Source organism: Taudactylus pleione, unplaced genomic scaffold (assembly GCF_031769625.1).
Source record: "Taudactylus pleione unplaced genomic scaffold, aTauple2 ptg000037l, whole genome shotgun sequence".
Lineage (NCBI taxonomy): Eukaryota > Metazoa > Chordata > Amphibia > Anura > Myobatrachidae > Taudactylus > Taudactylus pleione.
The window spans coordinates 9,314,612-9,342,593 of record NW_028284439.1 but is presented as its reverse complement, the minus strand read 5'-3'; the positions used below and the strand labels follow the sequence as shown (position 1 = coordinate 9,342,593).

Here is a 27,982-nt window from a genome sequence, read left to right as displayed (position 1 = left end):
CTTTTTGGAGTTTAGTACATAGGGGTCTGATCATAGTCCCCATTGCTAATAATAGGGACTGCGATCTGAATTGCTAATTAGCAGTTTGCCAGAGATTTCTGTGAAATCTCATGCATTCTGCAGCATAGCAACAATACATAAAATTATGCAGATACAGTTTCTGCATAATTTTATGTAAAAATCAGCTTGCTCCATAGGCCCCTAAGTATTAAACTTGTATTAAAACTCCTCATTGGTTTTTAATATCCTTATCTTCCACAATAAAATGTATTCCATGCGTAAGCAGGAAAATGACCATATATAGGACCTTAAGAACAGTTGCTTTATTGTGTATAAACCAAAGGGCTTACATTTAAAAAAGTAAAAAATAATAAAGATGTATAAAAATATTAAATAATCGTAACTGCAGATGGCAAATTGATCAGGAAAGGATTATCTTCACTCTTTTCTGCATTTGTAAAAGGTAGAACACAGTATTTCCAGCCAATAAATGGGTCTTTGGAAAAAGTCTTCTCGGTCACTTGTAGGTCAGGATATTTAAGTCCAAAGGCAATTCCTATTAGGAAACTGTTCATATAATACAGCCAGGGGACATTCATATCCATGTATCCTGGGATGTGAGCACACAAAGCAAATATGAAAATTTGAAGAACAAGAAACGGGGCCCAAGAGCCCAAAAATGAGAACAGAAGAGCAGCTGTGAAATATTTCCCTCCTTTGACCGGCCATTTGTCTCCAGGTGAGAATGACAATAGTACTACTGTGCTTTTCCCATATGATATTACCTTTAGTGATTTTATTAAGGACACCATTTCAAAGCAGCAGAAAGCAAACACCAATAAAATGGTGATCGCTAAAGCAAGAGACAAGAAATAACTTTGGCTGCTGATGTAAAAATCGCACTTGTCTGTTGGTGGTTCACTGCCCAACATTAGAGCTTCGTAAGGAGACTTCAGAACATAGGTAAAGGCTCCAGTCCATAGGAGGAGGACACAAATGGTGTACAGTAGTCCAGGCCAAATCCATAGAATTTTTTTAGCCTTTACAATAGTCAAATAGTAATCCACACCAGATACCAGGAAAATGGGAAAATGCAAGAGACCATATGTGCGGGATATAATCTGTGTAAACAGACAAATATGGTACCTGGTGAACCTAACGCCTAAAACTGTAAAATCCTGGAAGTAGTGAATGGCAAAAATAGTAAATAAAAGGGCAAAGTCTATACCAGCCAGGGCGATGCAAGAATAGCCCAGGAAGCTGGCGCTCACATTCTTGTGCCTCGCCCAAAATATAAACATATTCATCAGCACTTTTCCAGTTATTATCAGGATCAATATGCAGCTTGGCCCAAGCTGTACCAAGTCTGTGAACGGCACTTTCTGTCCAGTCATTGGATCCAGGTCAGACATGTTTGCAGCAAGAAAGGTGACTAGCTTATCAGACATGTGGACATTCAGGATCTCCTCCACAAGCGGCTTCTTCCTGGAACAACACGCAGAATTGATATGTTAGTGATTAAGTACAACCATAAACATTGCTTTTTCGCCCTATCACGTAAACAAAATAAAACCTGTAATATATACCGATCACCTGTAGTGGAGGCAGACATTTCTGCCGGTTTCATGGCAATTCATCCCATCAATTCTCTAGGTAAAAGAGATACTGGAAGTTGACATATGCAAGAATCCATTTTGGAAAGTTAACAGACGGGCATATTTTCTACACACTAGTTTGTGCCAACTCTTGGCACTATATTTTAAAAGCCTATAATATGGTTTCAATAAATACCTATGAAGGGAAACTAGGCTTTTTAAATAAGACCCTCCTACAGACAGCAAAAATTCAACCTCCAGTTCTCAAACTTCTGGGAATCCGTAATTCAGTGTGCATAGCACAACTGTGAAGGTAGCAGTCTGACAGGCTAGGTAGCATTCTTGCCATCAGATGCGGAGAAGGAAGTCATTGCTTTTATCAAATATAACATTTTCCAAGGTAATCTTAAGTATCTAGGTTACTGTTCTCCAGTAGACACCAATGTTTTTTTTTTTTTGTTTGTTTTTGTTGTTGAACAAACAACACAATTGTAGTTGTTATATACTACCAAGACAATATATATTCATAATAAGCATTTCACTAAGGTATAATCAGCCTTAGGCTACTCAGCTTGTTCTTTGCTGCATTGGGCTTCTGAACAACTCAAGTGCTTTTATGGGCAAAGCACAGCAGTCATCACCATTTAATGCTACAGTGGGTCTTTCAAGAATCAGAAACGGTCTGTATGTGTCCATTAAAAAAAGGGAGAACTGCCCTTGTTCGTCAAGCTACATTTCTAACATGAAAAGTATGGGTTCATTAATCATTAAACCTGACTGTGAATGGACATTTTTTTGTAGACCAGCTATAAATCACCTCTCTTCCCCCTAAATCTGTATCATGCATGACATTTGCATACACTGCCATAGCAAAGATAATTAGATAAATACTGAAAGCAATCTGTATAATCAAACTTTTAAAAATGGCAATGATAGCACAGCGAGAAGACTTCATAACCGCATAATCCATTAATCAACCTAGGTTTCTGTATAAAGTAAACTGAGCCTTTAAATGGGATCACAAAGAGGTAGTCTTTACGTAACAAAATAGCCCCTTTTGATAATAAACCTAATCTAGAATGTTTGGTTGTGATAAAATCTCAGTTAATACACTCTCTTATACGAGTCACGTTCAGTGGTCCTAAAAGGAAAGGTTTGTGGGATACAGAGGGGTGAAAGTCTGATGTGACACTCAGAAGGAAACCAAAAGGAGATCGCAGCTCTCAGGTCATTTATGGGTTATGCATTTTTTAGGGTGTAGGCCTGAAAGTTTTTATGCCTGTGAGGTGAGGATATTCGTTTTAACTCTGAAAATGGTATTGGTATCCAGTGCATGGACTATTATTGTTTTATTTATACGGTGCCACAAGGAATCTGTAGCACCTTATAAAGTGCATAGATACAGTGGAAACAAAACAGGATATAAAGTGCATAACAATGACAGTACATACAAAGAAAATATTACAAATCAGATAATATGCAAATACAGTCATTAAAACCACAAAATCCGTGCAGAATATAGCTGTGGTCTGGAGCGGACAGGTTCAGACCCACTGTTCGTAAGAAGGAGATGATGGTGTAGATAACGATAGGACCAGAAAAGGAACAACTGAAGTTGGGCAATGAGATAAAGAATTTATGCGGCAGCAATAATTAAAATAATAATTAAAAAAAAAAAAAAAACACTTGCGGTGAGGCAGTTAATAATAGACAGGGGCATAGAGAGGAGGGGGAGATGGGTACTAAATGCCCGGGCTTGTTGGAACAGCCCGATTCAGACACCGCTCCCCCTCCCTCTTACCTGTCAGCAGCTGCAGTTATAGACTAGGGAGACTGCTGCAGCTGAGCAACAGTCTCTTCTCCACTGCCTGTGGGGTGGCAGCGATCACACTGATTGCGCCCCCTCCTAGCTTTGCACTGGGCTGAGGGGCTCACAGCGCCCTTCTCCTCAGCGCACAAGTAAGGTCTGTTATTTTTTTTTCTATGGGGGTGTGGCCATGCCGCCTGTGATTAGGGGACCTCTACCCTTCCCCCGATAGTAATGGGGCCCTGGACGGCTCTCTACAGCCACAATAGTCAAGACCAGGTGGTGGTGAGTGATCGCATTTTGACATTACCATTCAAGGAGATTTCAGGAAAAACAGTACACAGTGTACTGTGTTATCTCAGGTTAGCATGTATGCCATACAATATTGCCAGTGGTTCACAAGGCGCCCTAGAGTATCAGCATTTTTTCCACTGCATCCCTGGGCCAAAAGTTTCTTTTGAGAAATTCAGCAAAAGTGAAATGAAGTAAATTGTGCTTATATGTCAGCCTTAGGTTCAGGTATATGGTGGTTGACAGGGCTGCGCTTCTTTTTGTCCACATATTTTTTGATTGGCAGCCATTAGCACTGGTTTTGCCCATCACATTACTGGACCCCCAAACCGAAGCACCCCTGTAAGTGCTCTGAGGCATTCCAGGGTGCCACGGCACACAGTTTGGGAACCACTGCAATATAAAATATAGATGATAAAAAGTTATCTTTTGAACACACAATCCATAAGTATAAATGCAGACTACAAATGGGAGAGAATAGGGGGAACATTGATTACAGAAAACCAAAGCATTTATAATGATACGAAATGCCCAGCTCATGAAATAAAACTGTTGCTTTCTTTAACTTTTCTTATCTGCATTTAGTGCAGAAGAAACCCAAGGACCATCACCTAGGTCCAACTCCATTTACCAGCATGACCAATAATGATCAGATTGATATTGATCATTATGAAGCATTAAGGTTGTTTTGGGACCATGCTTTTGGAGATCAGGGGCCAAATGTAATAGGGTGAGAATTTAGAAAATGTGACACTTTTACAACTCGGCCAATGTAAGAGTCGGAGAACATGCAAACTCGCATGTTTTTCAGACTCAAAACTCTCATCCAGATGTTTTCCCATTTTGAAGATAAAATTCGACCAATGTGAGAGTTTGTTGCTAAACACTCACATTTTCTAAACTCTCAGCCTATAACATTTGGCCCCAGTTGTCTGTGTCTGGCTACCATAATGGGTTTAAAAAAAAAAAAAGAAAAAACTATTCTGGCACCGAAAGGAATGTTCCCGACCCGATAGTGAACATGGATGGCAGCACTTAAGACTTCAAAGTGACAATTGTTTAATAAGATTTCCAGAACAACATTTCCAGACCAACAGGGGGTGTGATAAAGTTTTGAGAAACAGAAGGCGTTTGGAGCCTCCCATGTTGTTTGATGGTTCTGGAAATATTTGGACTTATTGTGGGACTGAAAGCTTATGGTGCATGCAGTTGCCGGTACTGCTTCATCAATAGGCTGGTTGCCAATATTTTTTTTTGGGAAGAATAAGACATAATTGAAACCTTTTTTTTTTTATTAGACAATCAGTTATTATACTTTAATAGGCCAATAGTGTATGGGTTTCATAACATGGAGTTAAAAATAAAAAGGTACATTGATAATTCTTTAACACAAAACTCATTAAATATTTTTCTTCATGCTATAGAGTCTCAATATGAGCTCTTATTCCCAATACTTATCAAATAATCTCCTAGGACGAAAACATAGAACTGATCCAGCCTATGCACTGTACAATGACAAAACCTTTATTAAACACAATGATTAAAACCTGCTTATTTATAATACACACATTTTGGCTTATCTGCATTGGTGATAGTAGGATCCTATCCAGTCACCCAACTTCCAGGTGCAGAGATGGGAAATGGGAAATCAGATACCAAATAATGTGCGATCGCCAAGTAACTTGCTGTGTGCAAATATGCTCCAGATATCCTGATATATTTATATGAAGTATGAACTTTTTAATCATTCTCCATATAGGAGTTCTCAATACATTACACTAAGTACATTCTCTTGTACTTTTTTATACAAGTCTACTACTGGTTTGAACCAAACAAGAGCAGCATCAAATTATTTACTGATTTACCAATGTCACAGTTTATGAACTTTGGGAGCAAGAGTGCAGAAACTGAGATTACACATTTGCTGTTGCCATCTTAAAAACTGAGGAATTCTTTTGGTGATCTCCACTGCCTCCATCGTGTCAGCAACTGCGACAGACATGGGGAACAACTGTCCGGGCTCTTTTTCCCCACAGTGAAAGGTATACTATAGAAAAACACCAGACTACACAGTTACTTCAAACTAGTGGATAATCACAAGACAAATGAGATCTACAGAAGTAGAAGACAGATTCCATTGGAGAAAGATGGTGACGGACGAATGTGGTTGCCGTCAGCTTCCTGTAGTAAGATTTATACAGATTCATGTTTTGTCTCCACATTTTACAATCTACCCTCATTGAAACCTTGTTACACCACTTATAGCTGCACGGTATTATTGGTGGTTGATAACACTTCTGCTTTACAATAGCCACATGCCCTTAAATATCATGTGTTCCCTACAGAGCTTAGATTGAAAGATTATTCTATCTACTGTTTCAATGTCATTGTTTTGGCACTGTTCTCTTTAATGTACAGTGCTGCATAATATGTATGTCCGCACTTTATAAAAGGTTTATAATAATATATAATTAATGGATTTATCTGCAAGGTTTTTTTTTTTTTTATACAGTGCCCAAGAGGAAAAATATTATTTGTAATGTGCGAGAGTCTAAGAGGATTCAATTGAAGCTTGTTAATCATGGAGAAAAATAAAAATTGTCCATGCAATATGCTAAGATTTGCTTTATTGATACTCTTTGGGTAAATAGGTAGATTTAGATCGATTTAAAATCGATCATCAATGGGCTTTACGAACCTCAAATCTGCATATTTATCATCCATAGTGTTTCAACTTTAAGTGAATTTGAAACCCTAGTAAATTTAATATCTTAAGAGTTTATTGATATCTCATAGGGATTATACAAGAACAAAATTCACTGCTTTGTTATATTAATACTACTATTGTGCTAAAAGTCTATTGACATATGAAGTCGATTAATTGGCCATGTACACTGTGGGGCTATGCATAGCCCTTACAGTGGGTAATACCAATAGATTCCAATATCTCAGTGTCAAGCTCCCCAAGAGCCCAGCCAGCCTTTACAAGCTGTCCACCCAGATTAAAAAAAAAAAAAGGGAGGCGCTATGGGGTTAGAACCATCTGCTGATCTCTAGGAGTTAGATAAAAAAAAATGACATCCTTCTCTAAAGCTGGGTACACACTTAACGATGTGTGTACCGAGCAATGCAACGGACAATTGTATAAGGGGCACTATTACAGTGGGCATTGCAGGAGGGGCACAAATGCAACACAGACAGGGCCAACCCGACAATGTGACTGACGACCAAACAGGAGTGCACTTGGTCGTTACTAGTGTGTACACACTAGCATTGGTCTGATCAGCCGGATTGGACGACATATTGCCCACATATTGGCTAATGTGTACCCCAGTGCGCTATGTGATTCAATCCATTCCACTCCTACTAATCCACAAGGATGCCCAACAAATGAATACTACTTTGTAGATTTCTTTGGAAAGATGGTCATCTCGAATAAGTTTCAGAAAATTGTATCAATCTATATCTAATGGGGGCAATATTTCTCCAATATAATGAACTACAATGATGCGACCCTGGCGTCTGTGGATCGGGGAATTGCCCCAATCCATAGCAGATGTATGGGGGCCTTTACTCACAACTTCAGTTTGCCCCAAGTGGCATGCAACAGACGCAGACTTGTTAAATTATCTATGGGAATTCCCTGTGGTACACAGTTTTAAGCTAACTGTCCAACATCATGCCACAGCTACTTTTTAAAATTATGTATAATTTGCCCCAGAATTGGCCATTCTAGGGATATTTCCCTGTTGCCAATGGTTAACAATCAGATGAAAAAATAACTTGATAGTCATTACAATGGCTAGCAAAATGCAGAAGCTCCAGAACTGGATACAATCTACATCCCCTTCTCTCCACTTGTACAAACACAAATTGCTCTATATCTTCAAAGGAAGGTAACACATACTCCTAGGATTGAAGATGTGGGGGAATTGGGTGAATCAGCTATGTGTATAGCCACATGACCAAAATGGTGGAATTTGTTATTTTTGTCATGAATGTAGTAGACTGAAAGTACTCATAAATTAGGGGAGAGGCCAGGAAATTTAGTACGGAGGTTATTCCACAATGGAATAGCTATGGCTGGGTATAGAAGCTATAGGTGGTGCTTGCAGGTCTCCCAACGGAAAAAGACACAGCAGGAAAGAGTCTGGTAAGGTCATATCTGTGTTACTGGGAAGGCCATATACAGAGGACAAGTAAGGGAGTTGCAAGGAGTGCAGATTCAATATCCATCCATCCAAGAAAGGTGTGGTTTAAAAGAAGCAACTATGTGGCCGAAATTAGATTGTCAATGGTAGGACTAGAGGTCTGGAAAGTCTCTACAGCCCAAAGCATTTTTTATTTTTTTTGGAGGAGGACCAATTTGATCCTGGAAGAACTGTTAGGTCATATGAATTTTGTCAGCAAATGTTGAAGGGCGGAAAGTTATGTTAGCGGGACCCAGACGGGTAGGGTTTGGAGAAGTTTGGGAAGAATGTTCATTTTAACAGCAGTGAGAAATCCTCTCCAGCCAGAGATTATTAGGGAGTACCAAGATTGGAGGTCACATTTAATTCTATCAAAAAGGGAAGTTTTTCGGTAAAGGGAGTTGTCGGACTGAAACTCGGAATCCACTATACAATTTTCTGTCAGATATCTGTACAATCTGGCTGTTTGGAATGAAAAACTTGTAATGTATGGGAGCAATTGATAATCGTCCATTTGCTCAAAAACACTGCAAACTAGCCAGAAATGGTTGTTCAGACAAATCGGTTAAAACACACAAATTTAACGAATTTGAACAATTTTTTTTGTCCTTTGTTTAAAACCATTTGCTGGACTGTCATTTGCTCCCATACATTACCAGGTTTTCATTCCAACCAGCCAGATTAGACAGATATCTGACAGAAAATTGTATAGTGGATGCCCAGATTTAGTAATATGGACCACAAGATATTTCAATTTGGATTTTTGCCATTTGAAATGGAATTGGAAAGTAATCCTATGGGCATTGGGGTAATTTAGATTAAGAAGGAGTGCCTCAGATTTGGAAAGATTTATCTTGTACCCAGAGAGGCTGCAATAGTGTGAAAAGAGCTTACAAACCCATTTTTTAAGTCTAGGAAGGCTATAGTGATATTTTCGTCCCTGATACCAAATTCATAATTCCCTCAAGAATAAAAATTGGTATACACTTGGACTAGCATTTCCCAACTCCAGTCCGAAGGTATACTGGGTACACACTGGACAATTTATTGTTTAGTGCATTGGTTCATGTGTACATACAATGTACCTGTGAACGACATCTTTCACATATATATCGCATTGGCCATGTAGCACTGCACATGCAATTTATCTGAAAGATATATCGTTCACATCTGTATGTGTTTATGTACAGATGACCAACTGACCCATATGCTGGCCACAGGAACAGATAACAATTACATCACAAATGGGTGGGCATATTTAAATGCGCGTGCTCCCAAAAAGGGGTGTGGCCACTCCAGGGCTTCACACCCCTTGTATGTCATTCTAGGGGGCATACCCAGCACTTATTCAGATGCTGGGCTGCCCCCAAACTCTCCCCTTACTGTGAATAGTCACCTGGCGTCGAACCGAAACTTCCCACCCGCGGACCTCTGGGGCCCGCAGGTGGGGACGACTGAGGGCAGGCTATTTCAGCGGGGTGCCTCAATAACGGCAGTGCGCATTTTGTCATTTTAAAGTCGGGCAGGTGAGCGGTGCCCCGCTGAGCGGGAACACTACATCAAAATCAGATGTGGAGAGCGACCACAGATCGTGTCTCAGTTTTAGCACTTTCCTCTACAGCTGCATTCACTTACACATGCCTCTTAGAATGGAGATTAAGCCTACAATAACTATCACCAGTTAATGTAACATTCCAAATGTACTTAAATGCGCTCTGCTGGTTCACTCATATAGTACATCTATATAATAAGCAAGAAAGCATATGTGTCCGTCCGTCTGTGTGGCCTTTATGCATGGCCAGAGTTTTAGACCTAACTCCACCAAATTTGGCATGGTGGTGTAGTTTGACCAGGATTAGGTTTTTGCCTATGTTTGAACTTCTTCAGGGCCACACACTTAGTCTGATTCAGCAAGGATCGCTATTGCAATAGAGTACGCAGACGATTATTGCGTACTGCGCATGCACTAATGCTTCACTGTGACCATGCAGAGCAATCGCATTGTGATTGACAGGCAGAGAGCCTTTGGGGTGTTGATGAGGGATGGTCGGAGAAACGCAGGCGTGCCAGTGCGTTTGAACGCCGTTACAGAGGGGTACATAAATAAGCCCCTGCGACGGCATACGCAACTTGAGTGCTCACTGCGTACAGGAAAGTTAGCATTTTATAAGTAAGGTCTGACCTGCCGTAATTGTGTGAAATGTTTTGGATGGATTGCAAGGTATTACGGATGTGCGAGAGGGGAAGTGGGGATCTACATGTTGTCCGTGCGAGTGTTTTGCGATTGCAATTATTATTAGCATTAGCATACTTTCGCAGCAGAACTGCGTGCGAGATTGCAGCTGCGATCCTTGGTGAATCAGACCCACTGTCACACAATCCCCAAAAATTACATGGGTTCCTGTGCTGGCTCCAGTGGAATTTAGCAGTCTGTGAGAAAGCTACAAAAGTATCCTTTTAACCTCAGTCTGAGCAAACTTGATGACTCATGTAAGTTCATATTAAATTCAGAGCTACTGTTTGCATGCAAGGGCATAACTAGAACTTTGTGGGCCACATAGCAAGATCTTAAAAGGGCCTCCCCAGAGGTATAACACCACATACATTTGTCCCCCCCTTATACACTTTTTGAATCTGTCGCCAGTTGCTAGCCAACCTGAACTAGCGGACCGGCAGCCAATCAGGAGCCGCCACTGCAGATTGGCTGCCTGCCTGCAAGCTCTGATTGCCTCGCGATCGGCGGAGCTGTTTATTCATGACTGACTGCCAGTGCGCCAGATGTAATCAGCTGGCGGGCCAGCATCAAATAACATTGCTGAGACCCGGGCCACCCTCGACGCCCCCTGGCTGGACCGGCCCACCTTGTGTGTGTGACTGGGGGCAGGGTGATTGCAGGGCCACAAAGGCAGCTTGACCATAGCAGCCGCACCCCTTGCACCCATGATAGTTACACCACTGTTTGCATGCATGTTAGCAAACAGTGGGGTCCTTTTCAGGATCAATGAAATGCGGATATAGGCGAGGACAATGTAAACAAATAAAGGCTGCAGGTGTACTTCAGGGTCCAACGAATGGTATCCCAGCTAGTACAGAATATGGTAGAAGAAAATGCTAAGTGTAAGTTATTAATATACACAGATATGATTTCTACATTAATTTGCAGTAGCATACAGGTAAACCAATATTAAGTAACAAAAAAATAAAACTGAATAATTAAAGTAGAATTCTGGTGGTAAAAACAACCCATCTATTTTATTACATACAGGCACTGGATCAGTGGCGGAACTGTGGGAGACAACGGAGTCAGCTGCCGCCAGGCTCCAGCCCTGAAGGGGGGCAACCTCCATTGTCAATTTCCGTGCTGTAACTAAGGAGACGCTAAGCGGACTGCGGAGCGCTGGTCAGCATCAGCGGCGCTCCTCCTCTGTGACTGCCCTGGTCGCGGACACCACGTAAAATGTAGCTGTGGCCCTAAGCCTGACTGATTAGCCTGGAGACAGCAGTGAGGGCGTGCAGAGAGGAAAACTACGCAGCTATCACTGTGTGTGTGTGTGTGAACTCTTGCCCGCATCCTCCATCACCCCCCCAGTGTCCAGTTCCTACCTGCTTGAGGTGCTAAAGGTTAGTGGTGATAGAGAAGCCCACAGTCCAGGTAACAGTGAGTGCTGTCCAGCTAGCACTGTTCTGTTACACGGGGCCCAGCCATAGCTGTATCTCCCGCTGGCAGCAGTCCAGAAGCTCTGTTTTGGTACCATTGGAAAGGTGAGATTCTCAGCTTTCAGAAGGTACCACTGGTGAGGTGCTGGATGCGGTTCGTAACTGGGTCAAAGGTGAAGCGCCCCACTCCTGTAACAGACTCCTAACCCCCTGCCTTTCAAATCCTCTAGCTCTGCTTCCCACAGACTACAGGAGCAAAGATTTAGAGGGCATACAGGTGTACTAGGTAGTGCTTCCAGCTTGTCCCCAGCCCCCAGGGACCCTGAGATATCGGGTTCAAAGTTACCGGTAATTGATAACCAGAAGCCCGGCTGGAAGCTCAAGATACCCCTCGGTTGGAACCCTCTAACTTCATTCTGCACAGGCTACTGGAGCCGGTTCTTAGCTTGCTATGTAGAGGTGACTCTGGGCTATCAGGAGGTTTTTCAAGGTTGTCCCTAGCCCATAGGAAAGGAGAGATATCGGGGTTCATAGTTACTGGTAAGGTGACCTTGGAGCAGCGGCAGAGTAGGTTAAGTCTTTCACATTTCTGAAAAGCTGTCTGCAAAAAGAGCAGCTTTTTCGGAAGGGATCATTAAGTAAAGGAAGCATGATGAATGCCTCCAAAATTAAGTTTGAACTTGCTGCTAGTTCAAAACATAATTAACACCTCTCACATTTTTATCATAAAAAATAGACCTCCCCCATGTCATCCCAACAGGATTAGCATACCGACACTTGTTGATTGGTATGCTAACCCTCCCTGGTGCCTGACCATATTCACGCCCCCCCAGTGCCTAAACTGAAACTTCCTCTCCCCGCACCATAAACCTAACCCTTGCCCTAGTGCCTAACGCTAACCCTGCTCCCAACCCCGCTACTTACCAATGGTATCCCAACGGTCAGGATTCCAGTGCCGATAATGCAAGCGCCAGCATCCCAACTGCGGATATGCTGAACGTACCAGAGTAGATACACCTCCATTGCTATCATAATAAATACAATTTTATATAGCACTGGAGGTGTATCTAATCTATCATAAAGACATTGTCAAAATAAAAATTAAAAAAAAGATAGGAGCTGTCATTTTGAAAACCTACTGAAAAAAACATAACTGCGTTAGTAACAGTACCCATCTCCAAGCTCAGGAAGTAAAGTGAGACATTTGTAATCTTTCTGTGCTATGTGTGTAATTTGAAAAACTTGCATCATATAATAAATTAAACAGTTGAAAATGCATTTATGAATGTGCTCTGAAATGTAAAAGAACCCAATATTCAGAACATAAGTATTCTTTAAAAAAAAAAAAAAAAAACACACTACAATCTAAGGAGACGACTCCCCAAAGCCAAATATATGCATTTTTTTTTTAATTGTAGGTTGTAATTAATAGAAACTGTTCATTGTCTGCTGTATGTTTTTTAATTTTTCGTTCCAAGTAGGATTTAAGATTACTAAAAAAAAAAAAAAAACAACACACCAACATTTATCTTGCCTAAGAGCAACTGGGATGAAGTTATGCCACTGCACAGAGCACTGAAGCAGAGAGCTCTGTCCACTAACAGCAATTGCTGGGCATAGAGCCTGGCATTCTGGAGTGTCAAATTTTAACTTGCTCAGAGGAGAACTGATCTGTTCTTCACTGATCAACCAGCAGCAGGCACTGGGTTCAGCACATAATTATTCACAGGGAAACTGATGTATGAGCTGTTCCCCTCTGGAGAACTGCTGTAGCCTGCGCATGTGAAGGGAGGGGGTGGCGATAAAGTAATGAGAAGAGGGGGGTTAGAAGAGAATGCTTAGTGTTAAGTGTTTAAAAAATTACAGTTGGGAGCTGATTGGTTGGTACTTCATCTCTGTTCACTTTATCGCCATCCAAGTGTTAGTAAATAGACCCGACTGATGAATTTTCAAATTGTACACACTATAATCAGAAAGCTACAGTAGATGTAAAAAGATGGAGATGGGCCGTGAGTTGGGGTTATGGTCATATAGGGTGGGGGGATAGGGGGGTGGGTGTTTCTCGCTATATACTGTAGCTTATGTTTTGGAGACAATGCCTAATGTATATGCTTTTAGTTTATTTTTTTCTTGTTTTAATCTTTGATTGATCGATGTCTACATAAAACAGACAAGTTGGTATTGGGGCTGGTTTGAGCTGGTGTTGGGATATACCCTACACCAGTGGTTCCCAAATTGTGCACTGCGGCACCCTGGGGTGCCTCAGGACACTTTGCCGGGGTGCCTCAGGTTGGTTGTCCAGAACCAAATAAATTTCTTTATGATCAATGTAATGTAAATATGTGCACAAACAGAAGGACAAACCTGTCCACCACTATATAACCAAACCTAAGGATGACAGGTCAGCACAATTTACTTCACTTTACTATTTTTTTCTGAATTTTTCAATACCAAACTTTTGGCTTAGGGGTGCCGTGAAAACAATACTGATGCATTAGGGCGCCGTGATTAAAAAAAAAGATTGGGAACCACTGCCCTACACTGATTCTTTTCTAGAACTAAATTCATTCTCATTATATTGATACTCGCTAGTCTTTTGGAGTTATATTGTGTGGGACTGAATGGTGCCTTCGGTTCCTCACGTCACTATTAATACATTGTAAGAGTCTTTTGTATTTGTCAATTCTTTGTATTCTGTGAAATAATGTTATGTGGTTGTCCCGGACTTGATACTGATGAGACGATCACTCTGTAATATACTTATACTATGCCTCTGTGTTGTTCTCCTTATATTTGATTATTCTGTATGTATCCGACTACTAACTCTTAATCTCTGGATTATTCTGTATCAGTTATGTCTCCTTGTTATACAGTTCTCTCTGTGGGTAAAATGTCAAATTTTCAAAAATAAACACAATTAAAAAAAAAAAAAAAAAAAGATGGAGCTGTACTGTGCAGAATAGCTGAAAGCCAATATTTTCTGCTAAAATATATAATACCAAAAAGAGAAATACCAGGTAACTAACATTTTAGGCCTTGGACCCTTAGATGTAGGGTGCAGCCTTTATTAGGGTGACAATTTATTAGTGCTGTTGCATCAAATTCTGGGTATGTGGGCTAATACCAATCAGGGTACTGTGTGTGGCATTTGTATATTCTCCCTAAAGTCATGTAGATTCCCATTCTAGTGCGTGCAGAAGCTCGACCGTGGCAAGGGCTGATGTGTCTGATTAAACATTATCTGTTATATATAAAATGTTAGCGCAATAAAGGATAACAACTAGTATTTTGGACTCATCAAATGCTGGGTCGTTTGCCTGGCACTGCAGGGTTTCCATCTCCTGTCTCTTCTCCCACGCTTTCCATCTCGCTCAACCCTTGCCCCGGTATTAACCTGCCTCGCTATACTCCTCCCTCATGTCTGTTCCTCCTACTCTCTCCAACTCTCCACCTATCCCTGTGTCTCTCTCACTCTTCTGCTCCTCCCATTTTTCTGTCTCCTCTATCCTCTGTTTTTGTCCCTTCTTTACCCTGCAACGTGTGGTCTCACAGCCACATATCATAGACATACAGCTACTCATCCAGCTCATTCACCTTAGCGGTGGCCTTTATGTGCCTGGTTGCCGCAGAACTACCAATGGTACAGCAGGTGCACTGCTCCAGGGCCTCCGGGAACAAATAGGCCTGCCAGCTTCACTGCCCAGACCAGAAATTTGTTTCCCTTTTTCCCAAGTTGTCTGACGTCGGAGCTGGGGACAGAGCCAGGTGTGTCAAGGGAGACAGAGGGAATGATGGCAGGAGAGAATAGAATTACAACAGCAGAATGCGGAGTGTACTTCCAGCGTCCATGCTGTAAGGCTGGCAGGCCGAGGCAGCGGATCTCCAGGAGAGATCTGTGGGGGCAGCACTTGATGGCTCCATGCCTGGAGGGACTGCCTCATTTTGTAAGGGCCAGACTGTGCGCCTGTCACCTACTGCATTCCTCTATCACCCTCTGCCTCGCAGTAAAGTGGTGAACTACAGGCATATTATGAAATCGCGGTGAGGGGGAAAAAGGGGGCCCAATGCATATTTTTGCATTTGGACCCACCACTCGCTAGTTCCACCACTGCATAGGGGCTCTTACAAACTTTTGCTGATGGGTCTACAAATTATATATATATATATATATATATATATATATATATATATATATATATATATATATATAGTTACACCACTGACAATGATGCTATGATAAGGTGTTGCTGGCTGGGTTAAAATGGAGCTAAAGGAGGATAAGCAGCTGTGGCACACTGAAAAGGGTAAGGAGAAAGTGCAAACAGAATTGGCAAGCAAGCATATCTGTACAGGCTGCTTTAGGTTCAACTTTTACTTCTCCTAACAATGTCAGGGACAGCAGTGTGCAGAGATGTACTAGTTGTGTTATTGTTTTCTGCTTTCCTGCACAGTGAAGATCACTGTGACAGAAGATCCTCCTACTGGCAGAATTGCAGAATGTGTGGTAGTTGGATTAATAATCCTGGGATATACAGCTGCCTCTTGACAGATCGCTCCATAAGTAGCGGAGATGGACACAGAGGGGTGAGCCATCTTTCACTCCCAAGGCCTCAGAGGCGTCTAGGTACTTTGTACTGCCCCAACTGACCCCTGTAGAGAACTGCAGGAACAGTGGTACTTTATTGAAAGCCGGAGATAACTGTGATATCTCCAACACTCTGGTAAAATTCCTGTGAAAACCGCAAGGAAAAAATCTTTAATAAAAAAATATGAGATATGGTAAGAACTTACCCTTGTTATCTCTATTTCTACGAAGTCCATAGGGTTCCACAGGATACCTTGGGGTACAGGTGATGTCGTCAAGCATCGGGCACCATAGAGTTAAGCTTTCAGCCTCCCTGGATGCACTGGGGTCCCCCTCCTATACCCCGCCCCAAGGCAATCCAGTTACAGAACAAGCCTCAGGCCGGAGGAGGAGAGGAAAGAGAGAGAAGAAAGATCTGGAACACACAAGAATCACATTCTCACCAGAAGGAGACGGAAAAAACGGTGACCAGATGAAAGCCCATCTGCAGTACAGGTGAGACAGGGCGGGAGTCCTGTGGAACCCTATGGACTTCGTAGAAATAGAGATAACAAGGGTAAGTTCTTACCATCTCATATTTTCTACATCAGGGTCCATAGGGTATCCACAGGATACCTTGGGGATGTCCCAAAGCAGTATCCTTTAAGGGTGGGGATGCTCCTGTGCTGAAAAGGAGGATCCGCCGCCCGAAGGAAGCATCCCGAGAGGCAAAGGTGTCAAATGCATAATACCTCACAAAAGTATGGACAGAAGACCACGTGGCAGCCTTACACAGCTGAACAGCTGAGGCACCAAGTCGAGCTGCCCACGAAGAACCCACAGAACTAGTGGAATGAGCCCTAACAGAGGATGGAACAGGAAGGCCTTCATGACTGTAAGCCTCAGAAATTGCCAAATTGCCATGCGAACCCATCCTGCCAAAGTTTGCTTAGTGGCAGGCCAACCCTTCTTACGAAAGCCATAGAGGACAAACAAGGAGTCCGACTTCCTAAAAGAATTGGTGCAGTCAACATAAATCCTTAGACCCCGCACCACATCCAAGGTGGCATCGCCAACCGAGAGGTCTGGTGAATTAAAGGCCGGCACTATAAATTTCCTCGATGTGGAAACTAGATAGCACTTTCGGGAGGAAACTAGGGCGGGTGCGAAGCACCGCCCTGTCCCTATGAAAAATGAGAAAGGGAGGCCGACATAAGAGAGCCCCCAATTCTGAGACCCGCCTGGCCGAAGCAATGGCCAGAAGGAATACAGTCTTAGTTGTAAGTCATTTCAACTCCACTGAGCCCAGTGGTTCAAATGGCGGTCCTTGGAGAGCCCTCAGGACCACAGCCAAATCCCAAGGAGCCACAGGTGGAACAAAGGGAGGCTGAATACGAAGTACACCCTGCATAAAGGTGCGGACATCAGGAAGAGTAGCAATCCTACGCTGAAACCACACTGACAAGGCAGAAACCTGCACCTTCAGAGAAGCAAGGCAAAGACAGTGATCTAAGCCCGCCTGTAGGAAAGCCAACACTCTGGATATCCGGAACACCCAAGGATCATAGCCTCTAGGGCGACACCACTCAAAGAAAGTATGCCATACTCGATGGTAATTTCTTGCTGACGTAGGCTTCCGAGCTCAGCATGGTGTAAACTACAGAGCTGGAAAAACCTCTGGACCTTAAGAGGGCTATCTCAACAGCCACGCCGTCAAAGACAGACGACTTAGGTCCGGGTAAAGACAAGGACCCTGTGACAACAGGTCCAGACGTAGAGGCAACCTCATTGGAGCATCTACGGAGAGACCCCGAAGGTCTGAGAACCAGTGACGTCTGGGCCACTCCAGAGCCATCAACAGGAGCGTGCCGCCTTCTTGTTTGAATTTTCGGATTACCCGAGGAAGAAGGGAGAACGGAGGGAAGAGATACGCAAACTGGAAGGTCCACCGGACCGACAGAGCATCTACCAGAAGTGCCTCCTTGTCTCTTGTTTTTGACCCGTACATAGGCAGTTTGTGGCTGTGTCGGGAGACCATGAGGTCTATCTCTGGAAGGCCCCTCTTGTCCACCAGGAGTTGAAACACCTCCTGGTGAAGAGACCATTCTCCCGGATGTACGTTCTCCCGGCTGAGAAAGTCCGCTTCCCAGTTGAGGACCCCCGGATGAATACCGCTGAGATTGCCGGGAAATTGCCCTCCGCCCAAGTCAGGATGCGGGACACCTCCGTCAGCGCTGCCCTACTTCGGGTTACTCCTTGGCGGTTTATGTAAGCAACCGTGGTGGCGTTGTCCGATTGGACCTGCACAGGTTTTCCTTGTAGAACCTGTTATGCTTGTTGGAGGGCATTGAATACTGCACGAAGTTCCAAGATGTTTATTGGAAGCGCCGCTTCTGCCGAAGTCCACCTGCCCTGGAACAAGTGTGGACCCGTGACTGCTCCCCAGCCTCTGAGACTGGCGTCCTTCGTCAAAAGGACCCAGTTCGCCACCCAAAAGGGATGTCCCCTCTTCAGGTGAGTCGTTTGCAACCACCAGGCCAGAGACAGACGAACCTCCGCAGAAAGCACCATGGTCTGCGTCTCTATCCCCTGAGGCAACCCATTCCATCTGGAGAGGATCAACTGCTGCAGAGATCTGGAGTGAAACTGGGCATATTCCACCATGTCCAAAAGTGACACCATGGTGCCCAGTAACCTCATTGCCGAGTGAATAGACACTCGGTGGCTCTGAAGGCAACTGTGTACCCTTGTCTGTAATGCAGAGATCTTTTCCTCCATCACAAAGATCCTTTATAGTGGAGAGTCCAACAAGGCCCAGAGATGGAGAATCCTCTGCGAGGGAACCAGGATGGATTTTTTCTAGTTTATTAACCAGCCGTGACTCTGCAATACTGAGATTGTCATTTGCAGATGAAGCTGGAGGACCTCTGGAGACCCTGCTAACAACAGAAGGTCGTCCAGATAAGGCAACAAGCGGACTCCCTGCATCCGCAGGTGAGCTGCCATGATCGCCATGACTTTGGTAAAGACATGAGACGCTGTTGCCAGACCAAAGGGCAGTGCCTGGAATTGGAAATGTTTGTCGAGCACTGCAAATCTGAGGAATTCCTGATGCGCTAAGACAATGGGGTCATGCAGGTAAGCGTCCTGGATGTCCAACAACACCATGAAATCCCCAGCCTCCATCGCCAGTATAATGGAATGCAGGGTCTCCATCCTGAACTGAGGCACCCTCAAGGACTTGTTGAGGGATTTGAGGTTGAAGATTGGACGGTAAGACCCATTGGGTTTCTGCACCAAAAAGAGATTGGAATAGAAACCCCATGCCCCTCCCTCATCATACTGAGCTGTCTGAGACGGCAAAGGTCGCTTATGCGGCCACAATGATGACTCGCCCTGTAAAACATCCGACAGGTGTTGCACCGTAGTGGACAAGGAATTAACCCACGCAGGTTCTTGTGAGACCTAGGGGGGGCAACAGCGGGAGACCCTGGGGTACCAACAACTGTCTGGGGAACCCCTGCATGGGCAACGACACCATTGATTGCTGTGAAAACCCCATCTGGGGGGAACGCAGGGGACGTCGCTAGATGGCCCTCAAGGGCTGTAAGTGCCTTAGCAAAACAAGCCCAGGGTGGTTCCTGCACAGGCGCAGTGACAGAAATCGGGCGTGATATTAGATAACACGCCGTACACAACCCGTCATAGTTTCCATCACCCTCCACTAACGGTACATTACATGTGGTACACTTTAGCTGAAGAAGAAAATCACGTTCACTGTCAGACATGAGTGAAACTGAGCTATATGTGACACACCTCACAGACAAATGCTTGTACACCCTGCAACACCGCACCGCAAGGGCTTTAGCAGAGAAGAATAGGGATAGTAAAATGGCTGACAGTCAGAAGTGAAAGTACAGGCAGCAGCGCTAGCATTAAGTCACATACAATGCAGAATAAACCCTGCACTGCACTATCAGCGCTGTGATCAACTACACAGACACAGGGCCTGATAGGAAACAGCGCTGCATACACTGACCTTACACCGGAGGAGAGGTATGCAAGGGGACCCGGACCACAATGCCACCGATGATCAGCGTCCAGCAGCACTTGCCAAGTCACTTGGAAGATGGCCGCCGAGGAGCAGAGAGGAGGCGGACCCGGGGGAGGAGCGCTCACACTGAGACCAGACCGCAATGGAGAGGCAGTGTGCAGCGGGGGAGGCGCCGGCTGTATACAGGGAAGGCGCGCTCCCCTGGCATGCATTTAACCCCCAGGACGCCGGACGTTTGCCGCACAGCCGTGGCCCGCTGTCCCAGGGGCATAGTGGAAGCACAGGTTAATACCTGGCTCCACGCTGCAGCCAGTCCCCAGGGAGCCCCCTGCCTGGGGACTTAGGACTGTGTTGTCCGGCGGGGACCCTTACCTGTCCCCCTTGGACCGGCCACAGTCCAGGCATCCGGGGTCACCACTAGCTGTGACCCCAGATACCTACCAGCATCCCTGGATCGGTACCAGCATTCTGGCACTGGCAGGTGTAGGAGTGACAGCATGGACGTCAGTACTGACATAACAGCCCCCCTCTATTACAGGTGCTCCGACTCCGAGCCGGGCACCAACGAAAACTGATTGGAGGTATAGGGGGGTTACCCCAGTGCATCCTGGGAGGCTGAAAGCTTAACTTTATGGTGCCCGATCCCTGACGACATCACCTATACCCCAAGGTATCCTGTGGATACCCTATGGACCCTGATGTAGAAATACTCCTTAGTGCCACCATAATTCAAAAGCCACATCCCAGGGTTCTCATCTACTGGTTGGGTACGGAATTACGGGATGTCGGCGCTCGGGATCCCGGAGGTCATAACCCTGACCAGGTTACAATGTCAACGACTAAAGGTAAGTCCACCTAACCCTCCCTCCCTGGTGAATAAATTTAACATCTCCCCCACCTAAATCTAACCCTCCCCCTAAACCTAGTACTTCCCTTCGGAATCCCAGCGGTCTGACCGCATCCCCTCACCTACAATGCTCCATTATAAACAACAGACCATGTTTTCAGGATTTCTGTCTATGGAAACAATTGGGATAATTACTGACCCAGCAAAATAAGCTTTACTTACCTGAGCACAATTAAAAATATCCAGTTGGTGATACTAGAGGACCCCTGCTCTAGACCATGAACAGGAAGTGGTCGGTGTCTTTCTATAGTTGCAGGCTGATGCTCAAGTTACACACACCTGTATACCTATCTGTAGGACTCATACAATAGCCAAGATATCAAGTTACACGCAGCCTTTCATATACATATCTTGAAGCTGTTCTCTTCTGTATTTATCTAGATTCTATAAATATACACGTTAAGTCATTTTGTTAGCATGAGGTAAGAAATGTGATGCGTCTATTCTACATCCAACCCTAAGCAAGTAATACTGCAATTCATATATTAAACAAACAAAAAAAAAAAGTTAAAATGGCATAACTCTAAATGGAATAACACTAGACTTTTTTTTTTAAAAGATATTGCCAATAACGACACATCGTTATGTCAATTTTGTTTAATCGTCTAGTGTATACACACTAGATCGTTAACTATATGTGCTCCCGCAGGATGTTAACGATATTCCCAGTCATTTTTATTTGCAGTACAATCTGGGGTTAGAGATATCCCTCCTCCCTCCGTCGTTGATCATTGCCGGCATCGGCAAGTGTGTATGCACTTACCGATGCCAACACCCATGCCGTGTTCCGCCGCTGCCAATATAACTAGGTACACACATTGTCTAGGCCAGCAGGGGTCTTCAACCTTGGCCCTCCAGCTGCTGTGGAACTACACTTCCCAGCATGCACTGCCATAGTTTTAGCATGCTGTTATATCAAAAAGGTGGCAGTGCATGCTGGGATGTGTAGTTCCAGAGCAAATGGAGGGCCAAGGTTGAAGACCCCTGGTCTAGGGTATACGTACTTTTAGCCTCTTCCTAATGCCATCTGTGGCACTAGTTATAGAGGGCACATACTATGTATGAAAATTTTACCTCCATCCTCTCCATGGGCAAAGAAGTGACTGGTAAAGGACATTTGTCCTTTTTGTGGTACTGACGAATGTATATTTTAATGTTCAGTTGCCCCAATCCATTTTATTATGTCCGTTTACACCAAGATCAGGGGTTTTCCAGTCCAGTCATTAATGTCCCTAAAAGTTATAAAATGGTAACTAGCAATGAGCATGCTGCATCTCTCATGTCACAGATAAACATGTCCTATCTAGCCCTGCTGTACCAGAACGGTCACTGAGCAGCAGCCGGGGATAGAGCCACTGCGTCCCCATCACGAGACTACTTACCTGATTGATCTCAGTTGTTACCGATATGACAGTAAAGCGCGATGCTCCGGCAATCACATGCTGGTGGGAGAGCTCAGGAATCGGTCTGAGCGCACTTACCAGCCGCCTCACACCTCACTGCAATAGGAAGCGACGTCTCTCCCCTGTATTACCGCCCCACACTGGTCTGTCTGGTTCGTCGGGTATGAGCCCTGCGCCGCAGTCTCATACTTTGCATACCTGGGCGGTTCCAGCAGCAGAGCCTCAGGTGTGACAAGTCATGTATTTCCCAGTACAGAAGCCTCTCCAATTAACAGGACTGATAGGAGCACGTTTTCATCTCCATAGGGATCTCTGTCATCGACGTACAATTTAAAAAAAAAAATCTATATATATATATATATATATATATATATATATATATAGCGTAAAATAGAGCAGTAACATGTGGCTGGTATTGGTTGAGAAATTACAATCCCCAGGAAGTCCTGACATGCGACTCCTAGTTCCTCAAAGTCACAGATAGAAATAGCCTTATTTCATTTCACATGAAAACTTGGGGCAAAAAAAAAAGCCTGATTATTGCTGGTAGCAGTGAGCCACAAGATACAAAAAGCCAAATAGGTGCCTATGTAGGTTGATTTTATTAGTGATACTCATGTCATGTTATAATGCAACGTATAGTCAATGGGCTAGATTCAATTGCCCGCGATGTAAATAGCATCAGGAGATAGCTCCCGGAGCTATTTAATTGTGCGCGGTGTTTAGTCGGAGAATGCCCGTTCTCGCGACTAAACACCCTGTTTAAGGCGTGAGAACGAGCATTCCCCGACCTAACTTCCCGGCACGATGCTCTTTTCCAGGCGTGATGGGCAGAAAACAGCCTCGCGCCGGGACTTTTGTCGGATTTCTTCTCGCATCCCCGGAGGGATGAGAGAAGAAATCCTTAGTCGGGGTTAGCTGTGCGGTGTATTGAATAGCTCCGGGAGCTGATTCCCAGAGCTATTCACTTTGCGCAGAATAGAATCGAGCCCAATGATGCATAGATAAGAATGAAAAAGTGCAGTGTTCCAGATTTGTATCTACAAGCAGACAGTTGTCATTTCTTGTAAAAGTTTTAAGACATAAAAAGTTTTTTTTTTTTTAAAGTGTGTTCACTGGGCAGCGCGCTGTAAAAGTTATAAAATAATGTATAATGGGTACAGTCCATCGTTAATATCAGTGCTGTTCAGAGTTGTAACTAGACTTTTTCGTGCCCTGTGCCAGAGAGAGCATTGGCGCCCCCCCCACCCAATTTTTTAAATAGGGACATAAGATAGTGAACCTGAAAAAGGGCCATGGTTTAATGGGGAAGGGCCAGGGAAGAGATAGGGGTACTCCTGGGGCAGTCAGGAGATGCTGGGGATAAAAGAAGAGGAAGCTACAAGTGAGAATGATAATAAACAGGAAAATTGACAGGTCCTAACAGCGCCCCCTGCCCTGCGGTGCCCTGTGCCATGGCACTGGTCGCACTCCCCTAGTTACGGCCCTGGTGCTGTGTGTAGTTGTCATTTCTTGCAAAAGTTTTAAACCATAAAAAAAAAAAAATTCTAAAACGTGTGTGTGTTCACTTGGCAGTGTGCTGTAAATGTTATAAAATAAAATGTAGTTGGAGCAGTCCACCGCTGTGAGTCAATATGGATCACGATCAGTCGACAGAAAAGCAGATGCAGCAGCTAAGTACTAGAGCTGCAGCTGCTGCTACCAGCCATGACAATAAAAGTCATTCAACATCTACTAAAGCCAGTGCTCTAGGGCAAATAAGGTTTAAGTCAAGTCATCTGAAATAAAAACAATATTTGACATTGTTAAAGAAAAAAACATCACCTTTAATAAAGGGAAAGTTTCCTGGCGAAAAATATAAAGTTACCAACATGCCATACACCACACGCAGTGGCAAGGAAAAGTTCAGGCCTTGGCATTTATTTGCGAGTGGTAGTTCTGCAACTGCTCTCAGTCAGGCATCTTCTTCTGTAACCTCACATGGCAATGCAAGACCTTCTCACTCAGAGTCTAGAAGAGGTGTCAGAATTAAAAGAAGTAAATAGGGCAAAAAAAAAACCACAGGCTAAAGAACAAATTGTGATCCTGATTCAGCAGTGCACTGCTGATCGCATATCAGGCGCCAGACCCATTCTGTGCATGTGCAGAATGGGTCTGCGAGGCCGCACGCAAACTGGCAGCAGACTGTCAGTGATTGACAGTCTGCTGCCGTTTGGGGGCGGCGATGCCCTCTGTTTCCTGAAACGGAGGCGTGTTGCCGCCGTTGTCGTCATTTGAAGAGAGTTCATAAAAAGTTTTTGGCAAAATCTGAAAATTATACTAAAGTAATAACAACAAGCAGTCCAGCATCAGCTAGCTCTCTGCTATATCCCAGCACCGGCAATCTCCATTGACAATACCTTCATCATCAATCTCAATAATTATCGCAGGTAGTCCTGCATCCAGGTAGCTAATCAGGGGCGTAACTCCCAGAGACAATGGTGACGTCTACCTCCGGGCACCAAGCCCTGAAGGGGCTCCTCTATCTATAGCATGTACAGCAGCAAAGTGTGATTCAGAGGAAAACGAGTGTGACCGCTGATCTTCCACTGCAGTGACACACCCGCTGCTGCTGCGTTGATTAGGTCTGTCCCGGGAGTCCCGCTAACACCTGCAAAAGGGGACAGGAAGGTTCCCGTCTGATACCCCTCTGCGATGGGGCTGCGTGGATACTGCGATTGCAGTCCCGTTCGCAGTGGCTGGCTCGTGGCATGCACACTGTGATACATACGCAGTACGCAACAATCAGTCGATGCGTCGATATTAGCAACTGTGAGCCAAGCTGAATCAGGCCCATAGTTGTTAATGAGGCAGTCTCTTTATACAGTAGTTGTTAATAAAGTCACATCTCTAAATGCTTGTTGTTATAGAAATGAGTCCTGCTTTCAAATAAGGCACAAGCATATATTAATAAAACAGTTCATGTTTAGTAGTTCAGTGTGTGTCCATGTAGGTATATATTACAGTGACCTGTAATTACCTCCTTCTCCTTATATTCCTGGCCAGGAAATGTTTGTAACTGGATGGAATACAGCTGAACTTGATCTTTGAGTGTGTTGGGCCCAACAATCAGACAGAATCCTCCCTGTTGCTGGTGCATTCTTATAGTGCAGCCATCTGTGGAGTGTAAATTACCACAGGTCTGCAGATGGAGTCCAGTGTTGCAGATGTTTCCAGCTGGTGTGCAATAGTCACATGAAGGTCCTTAAAGTGCTTTTGATGAGTTTCCCACCTAGTTTAGCTTTTAGCGGTTTCCTCAGAAGATATCTTCCGAAGGCTGGGAACATATGGAGCGCAACAGGTAAGGGCGTCTGGAAGGAATATATCCTCCAGGGGCTGATTGCCTCTCTGTCAATAGGGTAACATATTTAGCCTTATTTAAGGACAGCTGGTTTTTGGCAGTAACTCCGCCTTGAACCACTCTAATTGGTAATCTCAAGTTTAAATAGCATATGCCTGCAAACAAATTTTATCTTGACAAAGGCTTCCATGAGAGCTGAAATGCGTTGATCATATTGCAGTGTGCTGTTCTTACACCATCCAGAGCTATGCCGTTGTTTATTTTGCACTTTTGTCTCTCCTTGAAAAAATTGGACTTAGTTGCAAATTTTTTGTATACCATATTTCTTTGGACTGCCCTTTGGGTGAATATATTTTTAAACTTTTTGTATTTTGATGTGCATCCCCATTGGGACTGACTTTTTAAGAACAATTTTAGATGTTTTTGTAACAATAAATGTATGTTTTTTTGGACTTATCTTCTGGACTGGAGTGAGATTAATTGCAGGTACGCACAGGATTTTTGATGGTGTTTTTGAGATAATACAGTTAAAGATACCTTGATGTGCAGAATCTGCTATACCTAAACCGTAAGTTCGGTACACATATTGACAACTCTATAGGGTTTTAAAGATACCTTGATGCGATTGCAACTGTTTACCTCCCTGTGAGTGAATGGTACGCAGTACCTTTTTATCTCTTGAAATACAAGCGGTGAGGGATGGTCTTTCATTGTAAAGATACCTTTATAAGATTATCACGGTGTACACTCTTGTGAGTAGGGTATGCTCCACCACACAATTTCTGTTAGCCTTGGAGTTCCCTCTGTTATGTGTATGTCCCTGAAGGATGTTTTCAAGACAGTGATCCAATATTTTTGTGTTCTTGTTGTTTTTCCACATCTTTCAAATTAACTACGCTGAACAACGACTAAGGCCCATATTCGATTCCAGGCGAAAATCCGTTATTGTCGATAATTTATTGCCGATGACATAATTTTCACCTATTCGCCGGTGCGAAAAGGCAATGTAAAAAAACTGGGCTAATTTTTCGGCAGGCTTTACCTGGTGAAAAAAAGTGCAGAATTGGGATTTAGGGGTGCAGGCTTAAAAAAAATAGCCTGCACTTCTGGGAATGCCCCCTAAAAACAATGTGTGTTAAAAAAAAAAAAAAGTTTTTTAAAAAAATCGGGACACCCCAAAAAAAATATTTAACATTTTGGGGTTAAAAAAATAAAAATAGGGAAAACACTTGTAAAATAGCTAAATGTAATCCCGAGACGTTCCCATATATGCAGCAGGTGTTTTCTTCAATGTGGGTAGTAGCGGCAGGTGCATTTTTGAAGAATTTTTAAAAATAATTTTAGGGACTTAAAAATATACTTGCATCCATTTTCATGTACCCCAAATTTGATGGCCATAGTTTTTTTTTTTAAATTGCTATATGCTCTTCTGCATCACCTTCGTCAAATCTGCATTTATGCACCTGCCGCGGCTATTTAAAAACCCGACTTCCCTTCAGCATGCAAAAATGGGGGTACCCATAGTGACCCCCCCCCCATGGCTGGACATCTATTGGGGGGTCCAAGGATGTTTTCCCAAAAATTCCCAATTTTTTTCACCGCTCCCAGTGTCGCCAGGTCCCGTTTTCGCGTCCTTTTAAATTGAATACGGGAAATATCGGGCACGCGCGCAATACTTTTCCGCCTGGAAAACAGGCGAAGGAGGCGAAAAGTCCGGCAGGCGAAAAGTCTGGACTTTTTGCCTCAAATTGAATACGGGCCTAAGAGTCTGACCCAGGAACATGAAAGACATATATGAGGACTCACACTCACTCCAAGGGATGTGATATAAGTATTTATCTGCTTCATAGCACCTGTGTGTGTATCTCCTGTTCCAACCTTTTTGTTTGACTGTATTGATGTGAAGGTTTGAGGTGACATCCCTTTAGGATTAGGAGATCTTTTGTGGCTGCTATCTTGCGCATTTCAGTTAGAAACCCACCACACAATTTTTTCTGAGGAAGCTGCTGAAAGCTAAACTAGGTGGGGAAACGCACCTGTCATTTTTAAAAAAATTCTGCAGCACCAAGTTGACTGTTTAAGCAAAAATGGGACGTGTTCCAATCACCCAGCTGTAATGCTCTCACAATATTTGTGGCATTCTCAGAAATGACGATTCCTGAGGAGAGTCCATG

General features: G+C 43.8%; 1 protein-coding gene across 2 annotated transcripts; it reads right to left on the bottom strand.

The window, feature by feature from the left end:
- Nucleotides 1-303: 303 nt before the first annotated feature.
- Nucleotides 304-22,695, bottom strand: GPR160 (G protein-coupled receptor 160). Of its 2 annotated transcripts, none has more exons than XM_088452324.1 (2): nucleotides 22,547-22,695; nucleotides 304-1,485 (listed from the first exon to the last, which is right to left on the bottom strand). In XM_088452324.1, exon 2 carries the CDS (start codon nucleotides 1,446-1,448, stop codon nucleotides 390-392), a length of 1,059 nt encoding a protein of 352 aa, XP_088308450.1. In that variant the 5' UTR covers nucleotides 1,449-1,485; nucleotides 22,547-22,695; the 3' UTR covers nucleotides 304-389. The 2 variants fall into 2 exon arrangements, with proteins under 2 accessions (XP_088308450.1, XP_088308449.1); XM_088452323.1 differs by lacking the exon at nucleotides 22,547-22,695 and adding an exon at nucleotides 22,448-22,545.
- Between the last annotated feature and the right edge of the window lie 5,287 nt (nucleotides 22,696-27,982).